At 57.8% G+C, this 24,058-nt stretch overlaps 1 protein-coding gene across 4 annotated transcripts in view; it reads left to right on the top strand.

The window, feature by feature from the left end:
* The first annotated feature begins 509 nt into the window (after window positions 1-509).
* Window positions 510-24,058, top strand: part of Kcnh2 (potassium voltage-gated channel subfamily H member 2) — a 35,129-nt gene continuing 11,580 nt past the window's right edge. Inside the window, exons 1-5 of one of the 4 annotated variants that reach the window (XM_069997074.1) lie at window positions 510-1,003; window positions 3,754-3,984; window positions 19,814-19,978; window positions 21,505-21,948; window positions 22,519-22,730. In XM_069997074.1, coding sequence (XP_069853175.1) covers window positions 928-1,003; window positions 3,754-3,984; window positions 19,814-19,978; window positions 21,505-21,948; window positions 22,519-22,730 — 1,128 coding nt within the window. In that variant the 5' untranslated portion in view covers window positions 510-927. Of the gene's footprint in view, window positions 1,004-3,160; window positions 3,240-3,753; window positions 3,985-18,034; window positions 18,081-19,813; window positions 19,979-21,504; window positions 21,949-22,518; window positions 22,731-24,058 lie in introns of those variants that run through there. The other 3 variants (XM_069997071.1, XM_069997073.1, XM_069997072.1) reach the window with 3 other exon arrangements.

Here is a 24,058-nt window from a genome sequence, read left to right as displayed (position 1 = left end):
ACATCGGCTGGCCTGGGGCCTCCACATGGTCCTGCCCTTCCCAGGGCCGGGCCTGCGCCGGGCCTGGCAGGTCTTCCGGGGCCCAGGCCTCGCCCCGGCCTCCCACCGCAGGTTCAGAGTGTGCGCTGAGGGCGCCCGGGTGCTCCGGGGCGCCGTGGGGAAGCCGGGCACCAGGGACCGGACCCTCCGCCCCCCGGCCGGGGTTCTCGGTCCCCCCCGACCCGGCCTCCGCGCCGCCCCCCGGGCCGGCAGCCGCACCTGTCCTCGCGGCTCCCCCAGCCGAGGTCCCTTCCCCCTCCCGGACGCGCGAGTCCCGGGGGCTCCGCCGCGGAGCCGGGGGCTGGGGTTGGGGGAGCGCTCGGGCGGCTCAGCCAATGGGAAGGGCGGGCGCTCGGGTGGGGGGGGAGGGCGGGGCGGCGGGCGCGCGGCGGGCGGGCGGGCGGGAGGGGGCCGGGAGGCGGGGGCCGGAGCCCGAGGGGCGCGCGCCGCATTAACCCTTCCGCGGCCGGGCCGAGCCGCAGGCGCTGCCCGAGCCGCGGGCGCCGGAGCGGCTGTCGGCGCGGCGGCGGCGAGCGGGCGGGCGAGAGCCGGGAGTCGGGCGCTGGGGCGGGCGGAGCGCAGCGCGGAGACGCGGCGGAACGGGGCCCGTGGCTCCGCGGGGGACCCGCGGACAGGTGTGCGGGTGGCCGGGCGCCTCGAGCTCCGGCAGCTCCAGGCCCGGGCCGCGGTCCGGAGCCGGCGAGCCGAGGGGAGGGGGCGGGGCGCGGAGCGGGCAAGCCCCGGGCCCCGCAGTCCAGTCCCGGCCGCGCCCGGGCTCAGCTTGGCCGCGGGGTGCGGGGACCACGGCCCGGCCAGGCCACCCGAAGCCTAGAGCCGGGCCGGGCCGGGCCGGGGTGGGGGCCAGTCCGGCCCGCCCATGGGCTCAGGATGCCGGTGCGGAGGGGCCACGTCGCGCCGCAGAACACCTTCCTGGACACCATCATCCGCAAGTTTGAGGGCCAGAGTGAGTGGGGGAGGGGCGGCGCGGGGCGGGGGTCGGGGGGCGGGTCGGGCTTTGCCGGGAGTGTGTCTGGAGGGGCGTGCCCGGGCCGTGCGCAGCGCCCGGCGCCGGCCGGTGGGGGGCTGCGGGGCCCGGCGGCTCCGGCCCGAGGCCGGGGGCGGGAGGCGGGCGGGGGGCGAGGCTCGGTTGCCCGCGGGACCCAGATGCGTGGTGTTGGGGCTTCGGGGGCTCAGCTCCGACTTTTGGGATGCAGAGTTTGTGCGACACCCCGAGTGTGCCGGGAAGGGAGGTAGGATGGGAGTCTGCAGGTGTCCCCAACTCTGAGTGCTTGAAGTTTAAACGACTGTGTGTGTGTGTGTGTGTGTGCGCACACACACAAGGACAGGAGAATGTAAATGCCCTGAAAGTATAGAGTCACCATCTGGACTGTGTCGTGAGAGACGGAAGGCTCTGTGCCTCGAGTGTAGGAAAGTGACCCGGGTCCTGGGGTCATGAATTTGATCCTGTGTGGGCAGGGGGAGGTGTCTTTGACAGGGCTCCTGATTGTGGGTCCTGTGCTGAGAGGGTGTCCTCAGGCCCAAGCTGACTTTGAGGCTTCGGGGCTGGCTGTGGTGTCCCGCATTGTGGATTTGATGGTCCTGGGCACTCTCCTCAAACCTCCTTAGAGGAACCTTACAGCACCCCTAATGACAGTCTGGCAGCAGTGGCTTCTAGAAGTGTCCCAAGCTAGGTGAATGTTCTGGGCATTCATGTGCCTCTTCCCCAAGGCTGTATGTGCCACAGTAGGCGCAACTGCCAAGGGCCCAGGGAGAGGGTGACATTCCTTGCCCATGACCTGGTGCACACAGGACAACGTGTGCTCTGCTGTGGTGGGGGGAGGGGTCAACATTGTCTCTGGCCCCGGAACGGGATGATTAGACAGGGTGGAGACTGTGATACTGGGAGCTGGGAGCCGGTCCTGGGCTTTCCTTCCCACAAGTTGAGGTGGCTGAGTAGGCTCTGGAAGTACCTGGGAAAGACCTAGGAGGGGATTGGGGAGGCTTGGCTTCTGGCCCCACCTTTGCTACTGACTGCTCTGTGACCTTGAGTGACTCATCTCTGAGCCTAAGTTTCCCCCTCTGTGGAGGAGGAGGAGGAGGAGGAGGAGAAAGTGCACAAGGGCTTTCTAAGTCCCTTTTGTCCTGGTATTCCAGGATCTTAGTAAGGAGGGGTGGAGTGGGCCTTGCCTTCGAAGAAATGTGCTCTTCTCTCCCAGGCCTAGAAGTAGGACAAGGGGTGGCTTTTCTCCCATGGGTGGCCAGTGATCTGAACTGTCTTGGGCTGAGGTGGAGATGAGTCAGAATTCAAGGGCCTTTGCAACCCCAGCCCAGACCTGGGGTTGATGCCTGTCTGGAGCAAGTTTCTTTTTGCGGGGACCTTTAAGAACAGACGTAAAGATGACCCAACTCCAAAAGGTTAACTTCTTTGAAGCCAGGAGGAAGAATGATAGAGGAAGACAGGAGGAGGACAGAGATGTCTGATGGCTGCCCGTCTCAAGGGGTGCCTGCTGTGGCCGCTTGGGCCTTGCTCTGCTGGTTGTACAGCCTCAGAGCAGTGCCAGCTGGGGAGGGGAGGAGAGAGTCAGTCCAACAACTTCTCCAAAGCTCCGGTTTTCAAGGCTAAAGTGGCTGGAACTTCTGTTTCTAGAAAGCTCTTATCCCTGGAGCACCAGCTGAGGCTGGCCTGCTGCTCACCTACTGGCCTGGATCTTGGGGCAGGCATGGGGTGAGTGTAGCTGAATGGGGTCCATTGGGGTCTTCCCTGCCTGATGGGGCCGTGGAGGAGGCCGCACACCCCTGGAGAAGGTCCACACTCCTGCATATGTGTTCTTGCAAATGGACCAGTGTCTCAGGCCCATCCCTGAGTCCTAGGGGTTTCCAAGGTTGGGTGCCACAGATCATTTTCCTTGCTCCCCGTGACCTTGGGCTTTGGCTGGTAAGCCGGGTTATTCCTCTGCTTCCTGCAAGACAACGTTCAAAAGCTAGCGCTGCTGTTTTTGAGCTACAAGACACGGCCACATTGCTGAACTCCCTTGGGCCTGTTTCTTCCTCTCTAACAAGAGGATGACATCGACCTCCCCTGGTGCTCAACATCCAGAGATAAAGTGTAATAATAGGTGCCTGGCCGTTACCTCTCATCCTCCGGGCGTACCCGTCCCAGCCCCTGGCTGCCAGTGGATGGGGCGTGGAAGCTTTAGCAGGTACTGACCCAACCGGGCCTGCACGTACCTGGGGGAATGGTTTTCTAGGAAGTGCCCAGCGAGCAGGCATCAAGAGAGATAAGCCAGAGGAGCCACGCAAAGGGAAGGCTGGCCGCCATCTCTGGCCCTTCCCAGGCTCCCTTTCCAGGCCCAGTGTTTATCCCTCCGCCGCGGCCGCTGACACGCGTTGCTGACACCCGCCCATGCTGGCCTCGGGCCCCGGGCGCGGAGGGAGGGGGCGGCGGGCCGCTGGCGCCCTGCCCGGGGGAAGCCACGCAGCCAGCTCGCGGGCGGGGGCGTGCCGCCAGGCCCTGCCCGGTCCAGGCCCGGCCCGGTCCAGGCACCTGTGTCGGGGCACAGCCGCGTTCGTCCCGGCCGGGGAGCCCAGGCCCCACTTTTGATCCCTTGCTGCAGAAAGTGTGTGACGACAGGACGTGGGAAGGTCTGGGAGTCCCCGAGCCTGGGGGTCCCCGCTCACGTGCTCGCTCTTCCCCGCCTCCCCTCCCCCTCCCAGGCCGCAAGTTCATCATCGCGAACGCTCGGGTGGAGAACTGCGCCGTCATCTACTGCAACGACGGCTTCTGCGAGCTGTGCGGCTACTCGCGGGCCGAGGTGATGCAGCGGCCCTGCACCTGCGACTTCCTGCACGGGCCGCGCACGCAGCGCCGCGCCGCCGCGCAAATCGCGCAGGCCCTCCTGGGCGCCGAGGAGCGCAAAGTGGAGATCGCCTTCTACCGGAAAGATGGTAGGCGGGGCCGCGGAGGGGCGGGGCCGCGGAGGGGCGGGGCCGCGGAGGGGCGGGGCCGCGGAGGGGCGGGGCCGCGGAGGGGCGGGGCCGCGGAGGGGCGGGGCCGCCTAGGCTGGGGGGGGATGGCCCTTCCGGTGGCTGGGGGCTGCCAGGCGCGGCCCCCTCCGCTTAGGCAGGTGCGAGCAGGCTGCGCTGGGTGGGCTGCATTTGAAGGCTCTGCGAGCTGCGGAAGTGGTTGGAAGTAACAGGTCAGGTTGGTGCTGACCTCCGCCTGACCCCTCGACTCTAGCTCCCCTAGGGTAACCCCTAACCAGGTGGTTGGTTCAGGCAGAGGGTGAGGCCAGGAGGACAGCTGCTGGCCTTCTCTTGGCCCTTTGCTCTTCCATTTGTACCTGCGGGCTGGAGTGCCTCTTCCCACCACTTCAGTTCCCTTTGTCCTTTTGTTTCATCTGGTGAGCACCCGCCTCCCTGCCACCACCAGCTCCTGCACCAGGTGTCTCTGCTCAGCCACCGCCTCCCAGCCCAGCTGCTCTGGGCTTCCGGAGAGTGAATAAACAGAGCCTGCGGCCTCCAGCTCCCACACCATGCCTGCCCCTTCGGGATAGGTTCTGCTCTGGAAGTCAGTGATCTCAGGCTTAGGGCCTGTGGGCACCAGAGGGCCGAGAAGGGGGCTCCAGAGCCCAGGCTGGGCTATCAGCCCAGGGCATGTCCCACTAGCATTTACTGTACCCCTGTGAGACCTCAGAACTGGGCTCTTGGATGTGGAACAGACTACAGGACAGATTACTGTCCTCAGGGAGTGAACTCTACTTCCTGCTGGGGTAAGCAGAGACAGTGAGTCCTAGGCCCCCCTGCCATGCATACTTCAGGGTGGCTGAGAGGGCCATGTAATAGTTGGGCTTCTCAAGGTGTGCAGGTGTGCAGGCTGTGGTGTTACAGGACAGCACTTGGGGGACATGGTCACTGGGGCCTTAGGGGAGAGAGTCTGCTTGTAGCAAATTGGGGTTCTATCTCGGGGCAGGCAAGGCTGGGTGCATACTCTGAAATAGTGCATAGTTAGTGCCTGCTGGACACTGGGTGACTAGTATCTAGTGCAGTGTTCACAACAGCCCTGAGAGGTATTAGTGGCCTTCTTTTAAACCTTCATTTTATGGACAAGGACATTGCAGTTCAGAGAAATTAAGGAAGCTTTCAAAGTCACCCGGGCTGGGAATAAAGTCCATGTCTGTCTGACAAGAGCCTTCTGTTTTGCTGTCTGGCATATTTTGAAAATCACACCAGAGTGTTCTAGGTCTGTCTCATGTTGCATGTTACTTCATGTGAGATTAGATTTTTAAAAGTTTCCAAACCACTAGTATCACAAAACAAATAGGAGCACCTAAGTCCTCGGCTCAGAAATAATGAAGGAAATTAGAGAACACTGGTCAAGTTGGTTGGCTTTCTGGGATAATGTACTTACTTGGGACCTGAGAAAAGTGTTGATGTTTGAAGTTTTTTGGTTGTTTTGAGAAAGTCTTATCATGTAGCTCAGGCTTGCTTTGAACTTTCCACCTTCCTGCTTCTGCCTTTGTGTCCCCAGTGCTGGGTTTATAAGCATGTGTCACCATACCTGGCCTTGTGCTGAGCTTTTGAGAAAGTGCCCACAGCAGATCCTTCCTCTGTAAACCTTGTTCTAGCCCTGCAGCGGATGGTGCTTGTGCTGGTGGATCTGGTGCTTTGGCAGACAGGGTGCAGGTGCCCTTGCCTTCAGTGGTAGCATGTATGGGACCCTCCTAGGTGAGTGGGCCCTCCTCCTTTTATTTTTATTTTTTGGGTCCAGTCTTGGGCCTGAACTCTGGGCCTGGGCGCTGTCCCTCAGCTCTTCAGCTCAAAGGCTAGCGCTCTACCACTTGAGCCACAGCGCCACTTCCGGCTTTTTTTCCCCTACCTATGTGGTGCTGAGGAATGGAACCCAGGGCCTCATGCATGCAAGGCAAGCGCTCTACCACTGAGCTACCTTCGTAGCCCTGGGCCCTCCTTCTTGGTTCAGGCCCACTCCTTTGGGAGAGGATGGCCAGGGAACCCCTTCTTCGAGCAGCTCTCCCAGAATCTTGGTGATCTAGAAGGTCACTTAATTCAGCCCACTGGGGTTATAGATGGAGAAGCTGGGGGGCATCAAGAGAGGGTGGGCCTAGAACCCAGGTTCCCTCCCAAGTTCAAGCTCTGAGGAGTGGGTTACTACTCCAGATGGGGCAGCGAGCCAGAAGCCCTATGCCAGCGTGCTGCCTCCTGTCTCCTTCCGTGCTCTCACCAAGTTTCCATGGGGATCAGCTCACTCCCATTGGCCACATAGCTTGGCCTTCCGCCACCTGGGGCCCCTCTGACCCTGGCTCCAAAGGCCTGTGGTAATGTAGGCAAATTTCCTCAACCTTCCCTTCCTGAGCTATGCAGATGTCCTTGGTGTCAGCCTGTGGCTTGACCTGGGCTGTGTGTGTGTGTGTGTGCTGCAAGGGCCAGAGGGAGAGGAAGAGGAGGCATGCCAGTGCCCTCTCCTGTTTCTGTCCAGACTTTCTTTCTTCCTTTCTTTTTTCTTTTTTGTCAGTTGTGGGGCTTGAACTCTGGGCCTGGCACTGTCCCTCAGCTCTTCAGCTCAAGGCAAGCGCTCTACCACTTGAGCCACAGTACCACTTCCGGTTTTCAGGTGGTTCATTGGAGATAAGAGTGTCATGGACTTTCCTGCCCAGGCTGGCTTGGAACTGTGATTCTCAGATCTCAGCCTCCTGAGTAGCTAGCATTACGGGCGTGAGCCACCAGCGCTGGGCTGTCCAGGCTTTCCTGTGGGGTGCCTGGCTAGGCCAGCCCTGGGGGAGTGGGTCCCTGGCTGTAGCCCCGGGGAGGCGGGTGGCTGTGGGGGAGGCAGGGCCTTTTGCTGGCAGGAGCAACCAAGGACAGCTGGGCTGTGTCGGTGCCTCTGGCCTAGCTCTGTGCAGTCTCAGGGTCTGGAGCCAGACAGCCCCATTATTTAGTTGCTGGTACTGCTGGGAAGTGGAGGGGCTAGATTGGGGAGTGTGGGTGGAGGAAGACACAGTGTGCTGGGGCTTCACTGGCCCCTGACAGTCAGACCCAGGATTAAAGGGAATTGAGAAGGAGCCCCTCGGTGCGGGGTTGGCCGGTGGGATCCCTCCAGCAGCAGGTGCTGGCTGGATGCACACCTGTGCCCCCACAGTGCCTCGGCCAGGGTGTGGTTCAGAGGTCCCGCTCTCTGTCCCTTCTGTTCTCTACTCTTTGTTCTAGCTCTCTGTTGCCTCCCCACTGCTGTGCTCTTTCGTGCTCTGCCTGCCTGCTGTGACGTGTAGTCTTGGCATAGAACACTCCCCCGCCTTCCAACTTGGGCCTCCCTGCCTTTGCCTCCAGCCTGTCTGACCCTCTCTGGCCCTTTGTCTTTACCTCTTTCTGTCTGTTCTCTTCCTTCCTCTTGCCTTTCTCCCTCTCTGCTCTTACTCTGTGTTCGGTGGGCCTCTGTCTCATAGGTTCTGTCCATCTCCCCAATACCCACGGACTGTCCTGGACCTATCTCCATGTCCCTGTGTCCCCTGGAGCCTGTGCGTGGGTGGGGATCGGGGTGTCTCTGGAGAAGAGTCTATCAGCTTCTCCACTCCAGCTGCAGGCCCGTTGCCATGGCAACAAGGTCAGAGCCCCCCCCTCCCCAACAGCTGATGCCGCAGTTGGGGGAAGGGCAAGGACTTGAGGGCCAGACCTGTTCCCCAGTGTGCTGTGCCTCTCCCCCCGCCCCCCCCCCCCCCCGCACTGGGCTGCTGGCATCTGACTGAGACTGGGCCCCCCAGGTACTCATGAGGGCCCTGCTGGTGTCAGCCATATGCCTCTGGGCTCCCTCCTTCCTCCGTACCATCTGTGCCATCCCGCTGTCTCTGTGGACCTTTCCTCACCTTCCCTATTCCTCCCTGTCCCTTTAAGCAAGAGACCCTGCTTGTCACTGCTGCTGGGGCCTTTGCCCCCCAGGTCCTGGTTGGTCTGAATGGGTAAGAAGAAAGCTTTTCTCCTAAGGAGAAGCCTTGGGGCCAGGAAGACAGGGTTCAGAGGTTGGTGCATATCTGCTTGACATGAATAGCCTAGGACAGGGGTGAGGATGCCCTCAGGGCTGCCCGGGGTGGGCATGGGGCGTTAGAGGTGTCCCGGGCCAGCTTTGAGTCAGCCATCTACCCCCACTTTCCTGCCTTGGTCTGCCGGGGGTGGGGGTGGGGCTTCTTGTGCAGGTCCTTGCCCCCCCTCCCGCTAGGAGGCAGCCCCTGGCTGGCGGGTGCTGTTTGTCCTCACTGTACCCTGGGCCTGGACAGTGTTGGGAGGCGGCTCCTCCGTGTTGAGTCTCTCCCTGTATTTATCCCTCAGACCCTGAGAGGAGCTATGTAAATATTTGCCCAAAGCTGTCTGGGAGGAAGCAGAGTTGACCATGGCCCTGGGTTCTGGGGAGGGCGACAGAGGGTAGCAGGAGGGTTGGTTTAGAGGTATGAGATGGGGTGAGCCTCTTGTCTCCTTGTGTAGTGATTTGAGAGGCTCCAAAAAGGCCCTTTCGCACGTAAACATCTCCGGAGCCTTGGAGGCGTCCCCTGAGAATGACCCCTTTTCCTCTTTGCCACCTTGCCGTGTGCTGGCAGGAGCATAGGTGGTATTTGACCTTGTTGAGTGAGGGGTATGATGGAACTTCTTCCTAGATAGGTAGGGAGGCTGGGCTGGGGGAGAGTCAGGGCCCAGAGAAGAGCTGGGAAGGACACCTGGAACAGGTGCTGAGCCTGGGGGCCTCCAGCAGCTGCTGGCCCACCGTTAGCACCTCTGGGCTGGGCACTGGGCTGGCCTTTCCTAGTTCATCCATTGTCTGCGGGCCTAGTAGCAGAAGGGCTTGACAGGGGTTGCCCTCTCCCTGCCTCTCCCTTGGCCCAGTGCTGGGCGATCTTGTCATGCCATCTTTCCTCAGAGGGCTGTAAATTCAGGCAAGGCAGAGGGAACCTGTCTGTTTTCTTCTCTTCTGCCCACACACTGAGTGTGTAGTCAGAGCTCAGCATTTTACATGTTTGCTGAATGAAGGAAGGAAGGAAGGAATGAGGAAAGCAGTGTTGTATGGTAGAAGCCCTGCCCAGGGACTTAGGTGACTTGGGGACAGTTTTGGGCTCAGTGCTGTGTGATCTTGGGCAAATCACTTCCCGTCCCTGGGCTTCAGTCTGTCACAGTGTGAAGAGCCTTAGGGTCAGAGGCATCAGGCTGGGAGGGGTCATGGAAGTTGGGGAGACTTTCAGAGCTAGTGGAAGGTAGGACTAGTGGGAGGTGGCCTAAGGTGACCTCTGAGAGAGAGTCTGAAGTCCTGCAGCCTGGTTGCTGCATGTGGGGGGCAGTCTAGGGTACAGGGCAGCATCTGGGGCTCATGGCCTCACTCAGAGGACAGAAGAGAGCAGGGGGAGACAGCAGCCGCCCCACACGCACAGGCACGCCCATCCTGATGGCCAGCGGGCACACTGCTTCAGGACCTGAGGGCCATTCTTCTGTCATTTTCCAGGAGGGGAACTCTTGCCTAAGGGGCTTGCCCTGTTGTGCCCCACTGGTGGAGGCCGGAGTGGGAGCCCTGCCCCCTGTGGACTGCCTTGCGCAGGCTGTCTTCCCCAGAGAGGCTTTTGGGATGCAGTGGACTCAGGGCCTCAGGAAAATCTGGGTTTGGCTCAGCTCGTGTTTCCTAAGGGATCAGAGCGCCTGTCCCCTGCGCGTCCCAAAGCAGCAGCGAGCTGGGCGCACAGCAGGTGCCCCCCAGGTGGCTGCCAGTCCTGCTGTCAGGACTGCTGCGAGCCTGTCCACGGTCACCCCACCCCGGGCAGCGTTCTGTCCCTTCCCTCGGCCTCTTCTCCATTCCTCCTCAAGTGATGGGAACCACAACACTCATGTGAGTGTTTTTGTTCTTTTTCCCTTTTCTCATGTTATTTTCTCTTTCTTTTTTTCCCTCTCGCTTCCTGGTCCCGTGACACCCCCTATAGGCAACTATTCAAGCGTACAGTCTGTGAATGTGTTGCTCGCATATGTTCTTGCAAATGTGTATTTTGTCTGGATAGAGGCATGTAGATTAAATTTATGTAAATAATGCTGGGCCATATATTGTATTCTGGCATTCACTTTTCTTACACAAGAGTATGTTTGTAAGTAAGTCCAGGTGAGTTGGTATTTGATGTCTAGTCTGTGGCTTCCCATTCAGGGGTATATATCCATGTGTATTATGTGTGTCCTCTCCTGGAGAGGGGGATAGATTGCTCTATTTCTCATGCCACAGAACTGGGACTGCAGTGAGCATCTAAGTCCCTGGGACTTTCCACATTCATGTAAGGACGTGTGTGTGGGCTGCGTGCCCTGGGTGGCCTTGCTGGGTCATAGGCTGCGGAGTCTCGTCTGTTACCTGACTACACGCGTACACCTGCTTCCTGAACAGACCATGAGATCCCTATAAGCCTATATTGCTGCCACTTTTGGTGTCATTGACCTCTATAATTTTTTTCTAGTGCAGTAGGTGGAAGTGACACCTTGTTACTTTAATTTGCATTTCTTTGATTTCTGGGAAGGCTGATTATGTCTTAGGCTTCATAGCCTTTCTGGATTTAGTTCCTGTGGATGGCTTGCTTCTATGCTTTGTTCATCTCTTTCTGTTGAGGCTGCAGCTTTTGTTCCTGTGGGTGAATTTGTAGGAGTCGATCACATATTCTAAAACCATCAATGCTTACTGTTAATGTTCAATATGTATTGAACATGTTAACTCTTCGTGGAATTGTTATTGTGTGTGTCTTCTTTTTCTTAGTCTCTCTTCAATTTATTCAAGGAAGATACTTAATTTTAATAGAAACATAATGGATTTTTAGCGTCTGTTCATGCTAAAAAGAGGTGCTTCTCCATGGTGAGGCCGTGGGGTCCACAGGGCTCCTCCCCTCTCACTGGTGTGCCTTCTTGGGTTGGGTCTTGAATCCACCCCCAGCACTCCTCGGATGCAGCCTCAAGTTGGGATCAAGTTGTATTTTTTCCATGTGACGAGCCAACTTTCCTAACTCATCTCATCTGTTTTTTTCCATTGATTTCTGGGGTCACCTTCAGCATAGGTTTATTTTCCACATAGCCATGGATCTGCCTCTGACATTCTAGTCAGTTCCAAATATTTGTCTGCTTTTGCATCAGAACTATATTAAACAGCAACAAAACCAAAGCTATGGTGCTCAGCATGTCTCAGCATCTCATAAGGTGAATGCATCTTTTTTTTCTCCCCCGTTTATTGATCAGTTGGTTCACTTTTTTGAAATAGTAGCCTAGGCTGAGCTAGAATTCATGGTCCTCCTGCCTCAGGCTCCGAATACAACTTTTTTCTCCTGCTACAATCTTGATCAGAATTCAATCAGTTTTTGTAAGTTAATTTTGGGAGAATTATTTATTGTGTTTGTCTCAGTTAAGTGATTAGGCTGTCTTCATTTTTACTAGATCAATTCTGTATCCTTTATTATCTTAAAGTTTTATTTGCATGTTTTTTTCTTCCCTCCCTCCCTCCCTCCCTCTTTCTTCCCTCCCTTCCTTCCTCCTTTCTTTCCTTCCTTCTTTCTTTCTTTTTTGGTGCTGGTCCTAGGCCTTGAACTCAGGGCCTGGGTGCTGTTCCTGAGCCATTTTGCTTAAGGCTAGCACTCTACCACTTGAGCCATAACTCCACTTCTGTCTTTTTGGGTGGTTAATTGGAGATAAGAGGTTCATAAACTTTTCTGCCAGGGGTGGCTTTAACCACAACCCTCAGATCTTAGTCTCTTGAGTAGCTAGCAGTATAGGCATGAGCTTCTTGTGTCTGGCTATTCTCAGGAGCATTTTTTTTTTTTTTTTGGTCAGTCATGGGGCTTGAACTTTGGGCCTGGGCACAGTCCCTGAGCTCTTTTGCTTAAGGCGAGTGCTCTACCACTTTGCACCACAGCGCCACTTCCGGTTTTCTGTTGGTTCATTGGAGATAAGCGCCGTATGGATTTTCCTGGATTGGCTGGCTTTGAACCATGACCTCAGATTTCAGCCTCCTGAGTATCTTGGACTACAGGTATGAGCCATGAGTGCCTGGCTCAATAGTACATTTTTGGTTGGTTCTTGCATACTTTTTAGTTTTTGTTAGTTTTGAAATTGTGGCTGTTTGGGGCTAGGAAGGTGGCTCAGTGGTAGAGTGCTTGCCTTGTATGCATGAGGTCCTGGGTTCGATTCCTCAGCACCACATAAGCAAAAAGAAAAAAGCCGGAAGTGGTGTGTGGCTCAAGTGGTAGAGGGCTAGCCTTGAGCTGAAGAGCTGAGGGACAACGCCCAGAGTTCAGGCCCCACGACCGGAACACCCCCCCCAAAAAAAAAAAAAAGAAATTGTGGCTGTTGTAGAGAATATCTATGTATCTTGTGAACTGATCTTACATCTGGAAATCTTACTGAGTTCTCTTGTTAGTTCTTCAGTTTTTCTCTCTCACACACATGCACACAGTATGTATTAATGGTTTGATGGAGGTTAATTGTGATATTTATATATACACACATAATGTACTTGGGTTCCCTCTCCCCATTAAGTTCTAATTCCTTATCTGTTGATTTTGTTGGCTCTCTAAGAAGCTGATTGTCTAAAATAACACCAACTTTGATTATGTTTGAGTCATGGGCACATGTTTGTAGCCTTTGGGGGGTTTGTACAAGCATGTATATCTTCAGTGAATTTTTTTTTTTTTTTTTTTTGCTGGTTGTGGGGCCTGAACTTTGGGCTGGGCGCTGTCCCTCAGCTCTTCAGCTCAAGCCTAGTGCTCTACCTCTTGTGCCACAGCGCCACTTCCAGCTTTTTCTGCTTACGTGGTGCTGAGGAATCGAACCCAGGGCCTCATGCATGCAAGGCAAGCGCTCTACCACTGAGCCACGTTCCCAGCCCCTGCAGTGAGTGTTTTGCAGAGTGCTGGGAGAGGGTATATCAGGGAGGGATTGTACTTTTGGCTTGATATTCAAGAAGGCAGTGGGCACTGGTGGCTCATGTCCGTCTGTCATCCTAGCTACTCAGGAGGCTGAAATCTGAGGATCATAGTTTGAAGCCAGCCCAGGCAGAAAAGTCTGTGAAATTCTTATCTCCAATGAACCAGCAAAAAGCCAGAAATGGAGGTGTTACTCAAGCTATAGAGTACTATCCTGGAGTGAGAAAGCTAAGATACAGCACCCAGGCCCTGAGTCCAAGGCCCAGTATCTGCACAAAAAAAGAAAAGAAAAGGAAAGAGACACAAGATATTGCTGCTGGGTGCTGGAGGCTCACGCCTGTAATCCTAGCTACTCAAGAGGCTGAGATCTGAGGATTGTGGTTCAAAGCCAGTCTGGGCAGGAAAGTTCGTGAAACTCTTTTATCTCCAGTAAACCACCAGAAAACTGGAAGTGGCGCTGTGGCTGAAGTGGTAGAGCGCTTGCCTTCAGCTGAAGAGCTGAGGGACAGCGCCCAGGCCCAGTGTTCCAGCCCTTTGACTGACGGGGGCGGGGGGGGGTGTTGCCTGCTTTGTAACTGCTGTCCAAGCTGGCTTGGGCTTCTCGTTGTTTCTTAGGCACTCTAGGGTGTGTTGGGAACCAAGATGGAGCCAAGTCCTGGAAGCTGTGTGGGGCCCTAGAGGACCCCAGTGGACAGTGACAGACAGCTCTGTGTGCCCTTGCTGTGACAGGGGTGTGGCTGCAGCCGAAGAGGCTGAAGGAGCCCGAGACTTGGAAATACAATGCCTGCCGCATTACTGCCTGGCCTCATTTGGGCAGCCTCTGTTCCATGGTGACCGGTGACCAGATTTGTGCTGCTTTGGGGTGACATATCTGAGTGCTTGGGTGCTCTGTCTGTTGTCCACACTCAGGTCGGGGCCACGGGTTTGAAATGGGCCAGTTCTCCCCTGAAGGGTGCCAGGTGCCCTGGGCTCTGCAGGGTGATGAGATGGTAGGGACATAACCTGGCACATGTGCCGTAACTGCAGCTCCCTAGCTGCCATCAGCCGGCCTTGCACCCCCGCACGCCCCACGTGTCCCTCCTGTGCCAGACCCCTGGCTTCCGGCCTAGGTGCTGGCCTGGAGATGGCACCTAGAAGCCAGCTTGTGAGGGACATAGTTTTAGGTAGGGAAAGAAGTAGCCATTCCGTCCTCTCTGCCATGGGCCCTGGAGGGGTGGGGAGGAGCTGGGTGGACTGGAGCGCAGAAGGGCCCTGCAGGGACTCCGCAAGCTGGAGCAGTGGAGGCAGCTTTCCCCAGGACCTGGTAGCCTTGTCTTCCTGCGGCAGGGTGTGTGTCTCCGTTTATACCCCATGAGACGAGCTGGGGGGCACCATGAGCCCCGTGGCACATGTGGCAGTCAGAGAGATGGCTCGGGCACACGCCAGACCCTGGCTATGGGCAGTAGCTCTAGAAGCTCTGAGACCTTAGGCCCTGCACCGAGGAACCTGTCAGGGTCTAGCTGGAAGGTCAGTTGAGGCATCTGTAGATGGGAATTCTGTGGCTTTTGGCCGCAGTTGTCCCTCAACCCTGTCCAGGACTGTAGGTCTCAGTTTCTTTTTGTTTTTGTTTTTGTCGGTCTTGGGGCCTGAAATCTGGGCCTGGGTGCTGTCCCTCAGCTCTTCAGCTCAAGGCGAGCACTTTACCACTTTGAGCCACAGCGCCACTTCTAGTTTTCTGGGTTTACTGGAGATAAAAGTCTCATGGACATTCCTGCCTGGGCTGGCTTTGAACCTCGATCCTCAGATCTCAGCCTCCTGAGTAGCTAGGATTATAGGTGTGAGCCACTGGCGCCCAGCGTGCGTCTCAGTTTCTAGAATAGGAGCATAGGATTTCTCTCTCTCTCTCTCTCTCTCTCTCTCTCTCTCTCTCTCTCCCTCTCTCTCTCTCTCTCTCTCTTTCTTTCTCTCTCTCTCTCTCTCCCCTTCCCTCCCTCTCTCCTTCCCCTTCCCCCCCCCACCTACATCCACCCACCACCCACCCACATTTGCTGGCTGGCCTCTCAGTGTCTCTCGCTCTCGCTCTGTCCCCTGAGCCTGCAGTAGCCTAGGCTATCCCGAGGCCTGCAGCTGCCCATGAGAGTGGTGTTAGTGACACGGTGGCCCCTGGCCAGGAGCGGCTCCCGCTGCATCTTCCTGTCGCCGCCACCAGGCTAAATATAACCTGACACTGCACAGCCCTGGGCTGCTGCTCCGGAGACAGCCTCTGCCTGGGGGCGGACAGGGCCAACGGCAGCCCCAGCCTCCTGCCCTCAGTGTGACTTTGGGCCCATTCTGGGTACAGCTCCTTCTGCTCAGGGTGAGGCGGGAGGCGACCAGCGTGGGGATGTGTGAGGTCACCTTCCCTGCAGGGACCCGCCACCCTGCCTCATTATAGCTCCAAATGCTTCCACAAGGCCATCTGTCATTTCATCTGGCACCCAGGGCAGAAGCCGTTTGTCCCTGTGGTACCCCCAGAGTCTAAGCCCTGAGGTGGGTGACCTGCCCAAGAGCTACAGAGCAAACGAGAGTAGGGACTCCCGGGAAGGGGAAAGAATGGCCTACACTCCAGGGCTCCTCTACTGTCAGGTTGGCTCTCTGCTCTCCCTCCTGCCCGGGGCGCCACTTGAACACTTAACCTCAGTGGGGCTGGGTGCCCGAGCTGTTGTGCTGGTGGTTTCTTCCAGTGCTTCACCGGGGTGGATGTGCTCACTGAGCCCTGCAGTGAAGAAGCTGTGAGGACACCTGGCTCACAGGTGAGCCAGCTGAGTCACTGACCCTAGGAACCCGCCCAAGGCTGCTCAGGTCCTTTGCAGGCCTCTTCCTGCCTAGTTTGCTATGACAGATAGGGCCTGATTGTTAGAGCCAAGGATAGCTGCGGTCTGGCCAGGAGTGCTCAGAGGTAGGAATTGGTAAGGAAGGTGACCCTCGATGGGCTAGGAGGCCCAGGCGGGGTCAGTGCCCCAGGCGAAAGTTGGCACCAAATGTCGCGGTCTAATAATAGGGGCCTTCTCATGGAGCAATACACGCTGCACCTGAAGTGGGTCCGGTCTGCTTCTACCCCAGGCTTCTTTCTACCACCTCCTCCCCTCAGTGACCTTCAGTGAGCAGCATGACCTTTGAAGGCCTGCCGGGAGAGTGGCTGGGCCGCGTCACCCAGCCTTAAAACCAGAAGCTTTAATGTCAGGAGTCTGAGGCCAGCAGCTGTCAAGGTCTGCCTGCCTCCCTGTTCCTTTTCTCCATCCCACGTCGGGAGCAGGCCTGGGCTGGGTGTGGAGCTTCCGTCTCTTAGAGTGAGGTTTCTTCTGCCTGGCCAGAGATCAGGGGGGCGGAGGGGTGGCAGGCTGGCCCGGGCACCTTTCCATCATTAAGATGCTCTCTTGAGCTAGGCTTTGAGCCTTGCATGCATTAGATCATCATCCTGGGGGCCCTGCACTGCTGGCTTGCTCACCTCGTGGCATAGACCGCACTACCGTGCACCACAGAGTGGCTGGCCGATGGACCTCTTAACAGTGCACCCGCTCCCTTTCCTGTGAGACTGGGACTCTGGCTCCCTGCTGCCCCCTCCAGCCTGTCCTGCAGCCCCCTCCTTCCCGGAGTGCTCCTGGAGTATGCCTGCCACAGAGTGGCTCTCAGTGGAACTGCAGCCTCTCCCAACTCGTGGCCTCATGGCCCTTCCTGAGGCCACCTCCATCCTGGGTGCGCTGGGTGGTTGGGAGCTGGGGCAAGCTGGCTGGGAGCAGGGGCAGGTGGTTGGCAGGATTGTTCTCTTTCCCAGCCACCCCAGGTTCCTGTCGGGAGTGGGTCCTTGTATTTCTTCTCTTCTGGGAAGCAAAGCCCCCAAACTCCCCCGAAGCTTGCTATTTGTTCTGTGGGAATACCCAGCTCCAACATTCCTGGGTGTGCCCCTGGCCTGGCTGGCCTCTCGTCCTCGGGACCCTCCACCCTTCGAGCCAGTGATGGGGTGGGAGCCGGTCTGCAGGCTGTGTTGAAGAACTGGAGCTGAGGATAGTGAGATGGTGGTTCCTGGGAAACCCGGGACCTGTTTGGCGCCCAATTTTCTTTCCTTCCATGCCCAATTCTGGCTCTGTGTTATCAGGCAGGGCTGAGCTTCACATTTTTAGAATAACCAGGTCTTTGATAGGATTATTTGAAAGGAAGAATTCCTTGAGAGTCACCAAAGGGAGGGGATGTGGGCTCAGTGTGTGTGTGTGTGTGTGTGTGTGTGTGTGTGTGTGTGTGTGTGTGTGTGTGTGTGTGTGTGTGTGTGTGTGTGTGTGTGTGTCTGTCTGTCTGTCTGTCTGTCTCTGTGTGTGTGTGTGTGTGTGTGTGTCTGTCTGTCTCTGTGTGTGTGTGTGTGTGTGTCTGTCTGTCTCTGTGTGTGTGTGTGTGTGTGTCTGTCTGTCTGTCTCTGTGTGTGTGTGTGTGTGTGTGTGTGTGTGTGTCTGTCTGTCTGTCTGTCTGTCTGTCTCTGGGCCTGGGCCTGGGAGCTGCTGGCTGGTGTGTTGTGTGGTGGAAGGAGAGGCCTACCTGGAGTTTCTGCATGGTGAGGGTTTGGTGGTTTTGAGCTGCTAGGGTCCAGAGAGAGCGCAGTGATGTGACAAGCAAGGTCCGGGCTGGGTGGGCTCCAGAGTGAAGAGCTGGCTTCTCACTCTGAGTAGCCTGAAGTGAGAATGGGGTGGTCAGACTCAAGGTCACACTTGGTGGGGGGGGGTCTGTGTTGGGAACAGGGTCCCGGAGCCCTCGGAAGGTGTCATCTTGGCTCCAGACTCCAGGCTTCTCTGAGACAGGTGTTCAGGTGGTGACTGTGGTGCGGGGCCTGGACCGCTGGGGTCCACAGGTCTGAGGTTTCCTTGTCCATAGTCCTGAGGAGGCCAGTTCCTGTTTAGGCCGCTGCTGGCCATCACCATATTAGGGCATAAACTCCGGGCGGGCTGTCTGGGTGCCAAACGGTCTCCAGCTGGGCCCAGCCCCCTGCGGCTCCAACACCACAGCTGTGTGTCAGAGGCCGGAGGTCAGGGGACAAGCGCAGCTGCTGGAGGGAGACCCAGGCTGAGCCCCTGCACTCAGAGCCCTTGGAGGGCAGTGAGGGCCTGGCATGCGGTGAGTGGAAGGGCCGTGGGGTGGGGCGAGAGCTCCTGACCAGCCCCTCCTGGGCCCAGCCCTTCCTCGGGGTCATGCTGTTGAGTTGGGTTTAAAGGCCCCACTAGGATCCCGCTTGTCCGCAGTTCAGCTCTGTCTCCAGCAAGTCTGCATTGCACCCAGCCAGGGGCTCCTGGGAGCCAAGCCTGTCCCAGCCGGCCTGCTGGCCGGCAGCTGACATGGCTTCCCCTTCCACTGCACCTCCTCGCCCCCCTATCCCTCCCCCCTGCCAGCGCCTTGGCCTGGCTGCAGGCAGTAGGCACCTGCTCCAAGTGCCAGCGATGGTCTGAGCCACCACCACCGTCATTACCCTGCTGCCAGCCTAGACCAGAGGTAGGGTTGGGCAAGGGGAGACCGGGAAGGGAGATTAGCTCAAGGAGGCTCTGAGAGGTAGAGAGGTCAGCCAGAGGGCCGAGGCTGGGCCTCTAAGGACCAAGTGTGACTGACATGCTGCCACCTCTTTTTTATCCATAACTACCTGCTCCCTGATAGCATTCTGCCACCACTGACTTGCTGGTCCAGCGTTGGTTCCCAGGGTCAATTCCAGGGGTCGGTCCCACCGAAGCAGTGTGGGCCATGAGGCAGAGAAGACAGGTGAATGGAGCGGGTGGAGACGAGGCCATGCCCGTGTCCCTGCTGTCCCCAGAGGAGGAGGAACAGCAGGTCCCTGTGCCCTTCTGACTCATCTGGGAGGACTTCCTGCAGCGGGGCCATGTGCTCTCTAGTGAGCTTGGGAGTGGGCTGACGTGGCCTGCGAAGAGGAGGGAGAGAATTCAGAGCAAGGAGCAAGAGCAGGGGAGATGGAGATGAAGGGTGCTCAGCCTCTTTGGTGAAGGATTACTTTTCTCTATTTCGACCATGTCACACACCAGATGCAAGATCACATGCTTGGTCCTGTGGCACTGCCAAATTGTTACAGAGATTTTGAAACTCTTGCTTTCAACTCTGTACTTATCTTGTTGTGGACTGAGACAATGGCTGGGAACTAATCTAGAGAGAACAGAGACAGAGACAGCAAGCAGTAGCCGGCTGTCTGTGGTGCCAGACTGTGTCTGTGGTGCCAGAGCGCGCCAGCCCTTGCCCAGAGCACTTACATGTGACCATCGATTTAGTCTTTCAACTCATGAGGTGAGAATCATTTTCCAGGTAAGGACAAGGTGCCTCATCTTCCCTGTTTAACAGGAACATTGAACATTCCCAGAAAAACATATATGTCATCATCAAGCAGCAGAGCTGAGATCTGGGCCCAGAGATCCTAGAGCTGAAGGCTGTGGGCGTGGCCACTGGGGTACACTACCTTGAGTGATGGGAAAACAGAGATGTTGAAAGGATAGGGAAACCGCGCAGAAAACACGGATGGGAAGGATGTGAGGGATAATGTGCATAAAGAAAGTGGGCTAGGGAAGTACGACAGGCAGCCAGGGAACGAAGAGCCACGCAAGCAGAGCGAGGGAAGCAGCGCAGACTGGCTGGCACATACCCCAGGGGTAGGGTCAGCCCGAGAGGCAAGAGAGGCGGTATGGGGTCAGGGTAGGAGAGGCAAAGAGGAGGGAGGTGTTGGGGGAGGAGGAGGGGAGCAGAAGTGGTTGGCTCCCTTTGGGTTTGGGGCCCATCCTGCCGGACTCTGCTCTGTCTCTTGCGGGAGGGAACCCTTGGTTCCATCATGGCCTGTGTATCTCCTCCCCCCTCCCCAGGGAGCTGCTTCCTGTGTCTGGTGGATGTGGTACCCGTGAAGAATGAGGATGGGGCTGTCATCATGTTCATCCTCAACTTTGAGGTGGTGATGGAGAAGGACATGGTGGGGTCCCCGGCTCATGACACCAATCACCGGGGACCCCCTATCAGCTGGCTGGCGCCTGGTAAGTAAGCGGCAAAACGCTTTAAAACATTTTTTTCTGGGGCTGGGAAGGTGGCTCAGTGGTAGAGCGCTTGCCTTGCATGCATGAGGCCCTGGGTTCGATTCCTCAGTACCACATAAGCAAAAAGAAAAAAGCCGGAGGTGGCGCTGTGGCTCAAGTGGTAGAGCGCTAGCCTTGAGCTGAAGAGCTGAGGGACAGCTCCCAGGCCCAGAGTTCAGGCCCCACAACCAGACCCCTTCCCCCCAATTTTTTTTTTCTGTGTGCTGCTACTGGGGCTTGAATTTAGCCCTATGCTTGTGTTTAGCTTTTTCACTTAAGGATGACACTTTGCCACCTGAGCCATGCCTCTGTATCTGGCTTTTTGCTGGTTAACTGGAAATAAGAGTCTCAGGGACTTTCTTGCCTAGGTTGGCTTTAAACCCCAATCCTCAGATCTCAGCCTCCTGAGTAGCTAGGATTATAGGTGAGCTTAGCAGTATAGCAGATATCTTGAGCCAGCTTAAAGATACATAGTTTGAGTCTGTGGGGCCAGTGCTCTGCAGGAAATGAAGAGAAAGAGAGGAGGAAGGGAAGAAGGAAGGAAGGGAGGAAGGGAGAGGGAGGAATAAAGAGAGGGAGAGACTTGTGCCCTTCATATCAGAGGCCAGGGGGAGAACACTTGGAGGTCCCACTTGGCCCGAGATGGACAGACAAGGGTGGAGCAGCAGAGCCCAGAATCCAGGTGGTTGGGGCAGGAACGAGCCTGTGAGTTTTGGCCTTGTCACCTGGGTTCTCCTCCGGTGAAACCACCGAAGGAGGGGTCTTCTCTGCAGCCTTGCTGGAGCAGTCCTGGGATGGAGACTTGCCCTGTTAGCTGGGAGCGGCTCCTGCTTATAGCAGTGGTAGTTTCTGCCCTCTGGTCCTTCGTTCTGGGTGAGCCAAGGTCTCCAAGTGGCCTTGTCACCCAGAAGAGAAGATGCCAGGGCCTGCTTGCCTCTTTCCTCCTGGTCGACCCGGAGGCTCACATCCCCTGCTGTCCCCAGACAGCCTCTTTGGGTATAACTTTAACGCCTCCCCCAGAGTCATGCCAGAAGCAGTCACCTCTTGGTTTCTCAAGCTCCAAAACAGCAGCGTTAATGACCCTGGCCCTACAAGGCCAAATGCCACCGGGCAGCAGGTGTGGGACCGAGCTGTGACATCCCCCTCTGCGCATGCGGAGGCCCAGCCCTGATCATGGGACCTCACGAACCCCCGGGCCTCAGGCCTGCTGCCTTCCTGTGTGACGCGAGGAGGAGGATGGTTCTCCCAGTGCTGTGTGCGTTGCGGGGTTTGTGGGGTCTTCCCAGAAGTAGGGCTGGAAGTGCAGCTGCTCTGCCTACTTTTAGACAGGATTGCCTGGTTTCGGGGAGCGGAGTGCTGTGCGTGGGATGGGTCCCTCGTCCCTTCCAGGTCCCCTCGTTCCATTTGGCGAGACTCAAGTCACTAGGCCCTACCCCCTACCCGGGTGCTCCAGGTCTCTGAATCACACAGCCTTTCTCTCCCTACAGGCCGGGCTAAGACCTTCCGCCTAAAGCTGCCGGCCCTGCTGGCCCTGACGGCTCGCGAGTCATCCGTGAGGCCGGGCGGCACGGGCAGCACAGGCGCCCCGGGAGCGGTGGTGGTGGATGTAGACTTGTCGCCCGCGGCGCCCAGCAGTGAGTCGCTGGCCCTGGATGAAGTGTCGGCCATGGACAACCACGTGGCCGGAATGGGGCCGGCCGAGGAGAGGCGCGCGCTCGTGGGTCCCAGCTCACCGCCAGCCAGCGCACGGGGGCCGCACCCATCCCCACGGGCGCACGGCCTCAATCCCGATGCCTCTGGTTCCAGCTGCAGCCTGGCCCGGACACGCTCCCGAGAGAGCTGCGCCAGCGTGCGCCGCGCCTCATCTGCTGACGACATCGAGGCCATGCGTGCAGGGGGGCTGCCCCCGCCGCCACGTCACGCCAGCACCGGTGAGGGCCAGTGTGCCTGCCCTGCCCTGCCCTGCCTACGCTTCTGCTCATCAGCCCTGTCAGGTCCTAGGAGAAGGCCCACCATTTCCTCTCTTTCTCTTCCATGTCCTGGGTGCCTGGGAGATGGAAATCCCATTAAGCACTTATTTAATCTCATTAAGTGGCTTTTACTCTATTAAATGTTCGTTCAGCCCATTACACTCCCCCACTCCCAGAGCCCTTGCTGGCCGCGCAGCTGGCTGTCCCAGGACATCTGGAGGCAGGAGCGGTGGTGGAGCTGGGAAGGGCAGGCTGGTTCTGGGGCTCCTGATACCACCTGGCCCTCTGGCAGGTCCCCGTGCCCGTTCAGTGACCCTTTCTTCCCACTCCTGTGGTCTCCACCTCACATTGCTTTATGGGGTGGGGCTCTGGCTGGTGCTCGTCCTGTGGCTGTGGGTTTTCCTGAGCTGACCTCATTGGGCACTGTCCTGCACAGCCCTGGCCAAGCCAAGACCTGGCCTCCTGTCTGTGTTCTCCTGGCCTGGCTCCCCCTTCCTGCCCTGCTAACCCCGCTCTCCCTCTCCACCCCAGGGACCATGCACCCCCTGCGCAGCGGCCTGCTCAACTCCACCTCAGACTCGGACCTCGTGCGCTACCGCACCATTAGCAAGATTCCCCAGATCACGCTCAACTTCGTGGACCTCAAGGGTGACCCCTTCTTGGCCTCACCCACAAGTGACCGGGAGATCATAGCACCCAAGATAAAGGAGCGTACCCACAATGTCACTGAGAAGGTCACCCAGGTAGATGCCTAGCTGCCTGCCCTCCTTTTACCTTGAAGGAGCTTGGAGGGAGTGAATGCAGTCAGGGAGTAGGGGGGAGGCCCAGGTAGTGAGGACCACTTGGGGAAGAGAGTTGAGGCTGGGGGGTGGGGGTGAGGATGATCTAGATCTCGACTGTGAAAAGGAACAGTTCAAATTCCTGGAGAGAGGACCACTTGAGGGAGGGAGGGAAGGAGGGAGGGAAGGCGGACGGCGGCCCTTTGGGTGGGCAGATATGGAGAATGGGTTGATGGGATGTATGGATTTGAGGGTCCAGGGTGAGGACAGGAGCTAAGGATGTGGGGAGGGCTGGGATGGGTGGGAGAAGAAATCTTCAGGGACATGAAGGCTCTGGCGAGGGGCTATGTGCAGGGTGCTGCAGGAAAGCCAGTAAGAGGAGGCTTCAAATGGGGACCGCAGAGGTCAGAGTTGGGAGGATCTGGATTCTTCTAGGCCAAGGTGCGGGGGTTGCCTGGGACTGGCCCGATAATGCAAGAGAGGATGGTTTCCTTCCCGTGTGAGGTAGGGAGGGGTTGGTAATGGGTACGAGGATGTGGGGGGATGGAATCCCTGAATCCTAGGCCAGGACCAGCAATTTTGGCCAGTATACCTCTGTTTCAGGGTGTTTCTGGTCTTCTGTCCCCTGCAGCAGCGAGGTGGCTGGTCTGTAGTACCCCCGAGGCCCAGCCCGCCTCAGCTGCTGCGTCCTGGCCTGGCCTTGGCGGTGGAGGGTTGGAAGAGGGGCCTTGCAGTGAGAACCGGGGACAGGAGCGGACCCTTGTCCCCGGCTGCCCCCCCTGTGGCTTCCACGGAAGCTGCCCTGGGGGTTGTTTGGGAGCTGCCCCGCCTGGGCCTCTCTTGGCAGCATCCTGCTCCTGCTCCCGCTCCCACCGGCCCTGGCTCTCTGGGATCTGCCAGGTCCTCAGCCCTTTGGCCTTGACTCCAGAATGTTCCTCCTCATCCCAGGCCCTTATCTGGCTGCCTGCATTCTCTCCCTCTGGTTGCTGCCTCTCCTAGTTCCCATCTGATCCCTGGTGTTTGCCCTGCCGCTGCCAGGCCCACACTGTGTGCCTGCGTGTTGTGTGTCTGTGAGTACATTTGTGTACGTCTGTTTGTGGTGCCCCTGCCGGTCCCTGGGCATCTCTCCATCTCTGCGTGTCTCTGTCTGACTCTGACTGGCTCGGTGCTGGGCTGCGGGGCGGGGGTGTCGGGGAGACCATTAATCTGCGGTGACAGGCCGGGCTGCTGGGCGGAGGGGGAGGGGCACGGGCTGCGGAGCGCTGCAGCAGGAGCCAGGAGCAGGCTGCGGG

Source organism: Dipodomys merriami, unplaced genomic scaffold (assembly GCF_024711535.1).
Source record: "Dipodomys merriami isolate MVZ:Mamm:240054 unplaced genomic scaffold, mDipMer1.0.p SCAF_5, whole genome shotgun sequence".
Taxonomy (NCBI): domain Eukaryota; kingdom Metazoa; phylum Chordata; class Mammalia; order Rodentia; family Heteromyidae; genus Dipodomys; species Dipodomys merriami.
The sequence above is the reverse complement of the archived record's forward strand: the minus strand, read 5'-3'. Positions and strand labels throughout refer to the sequence as shown.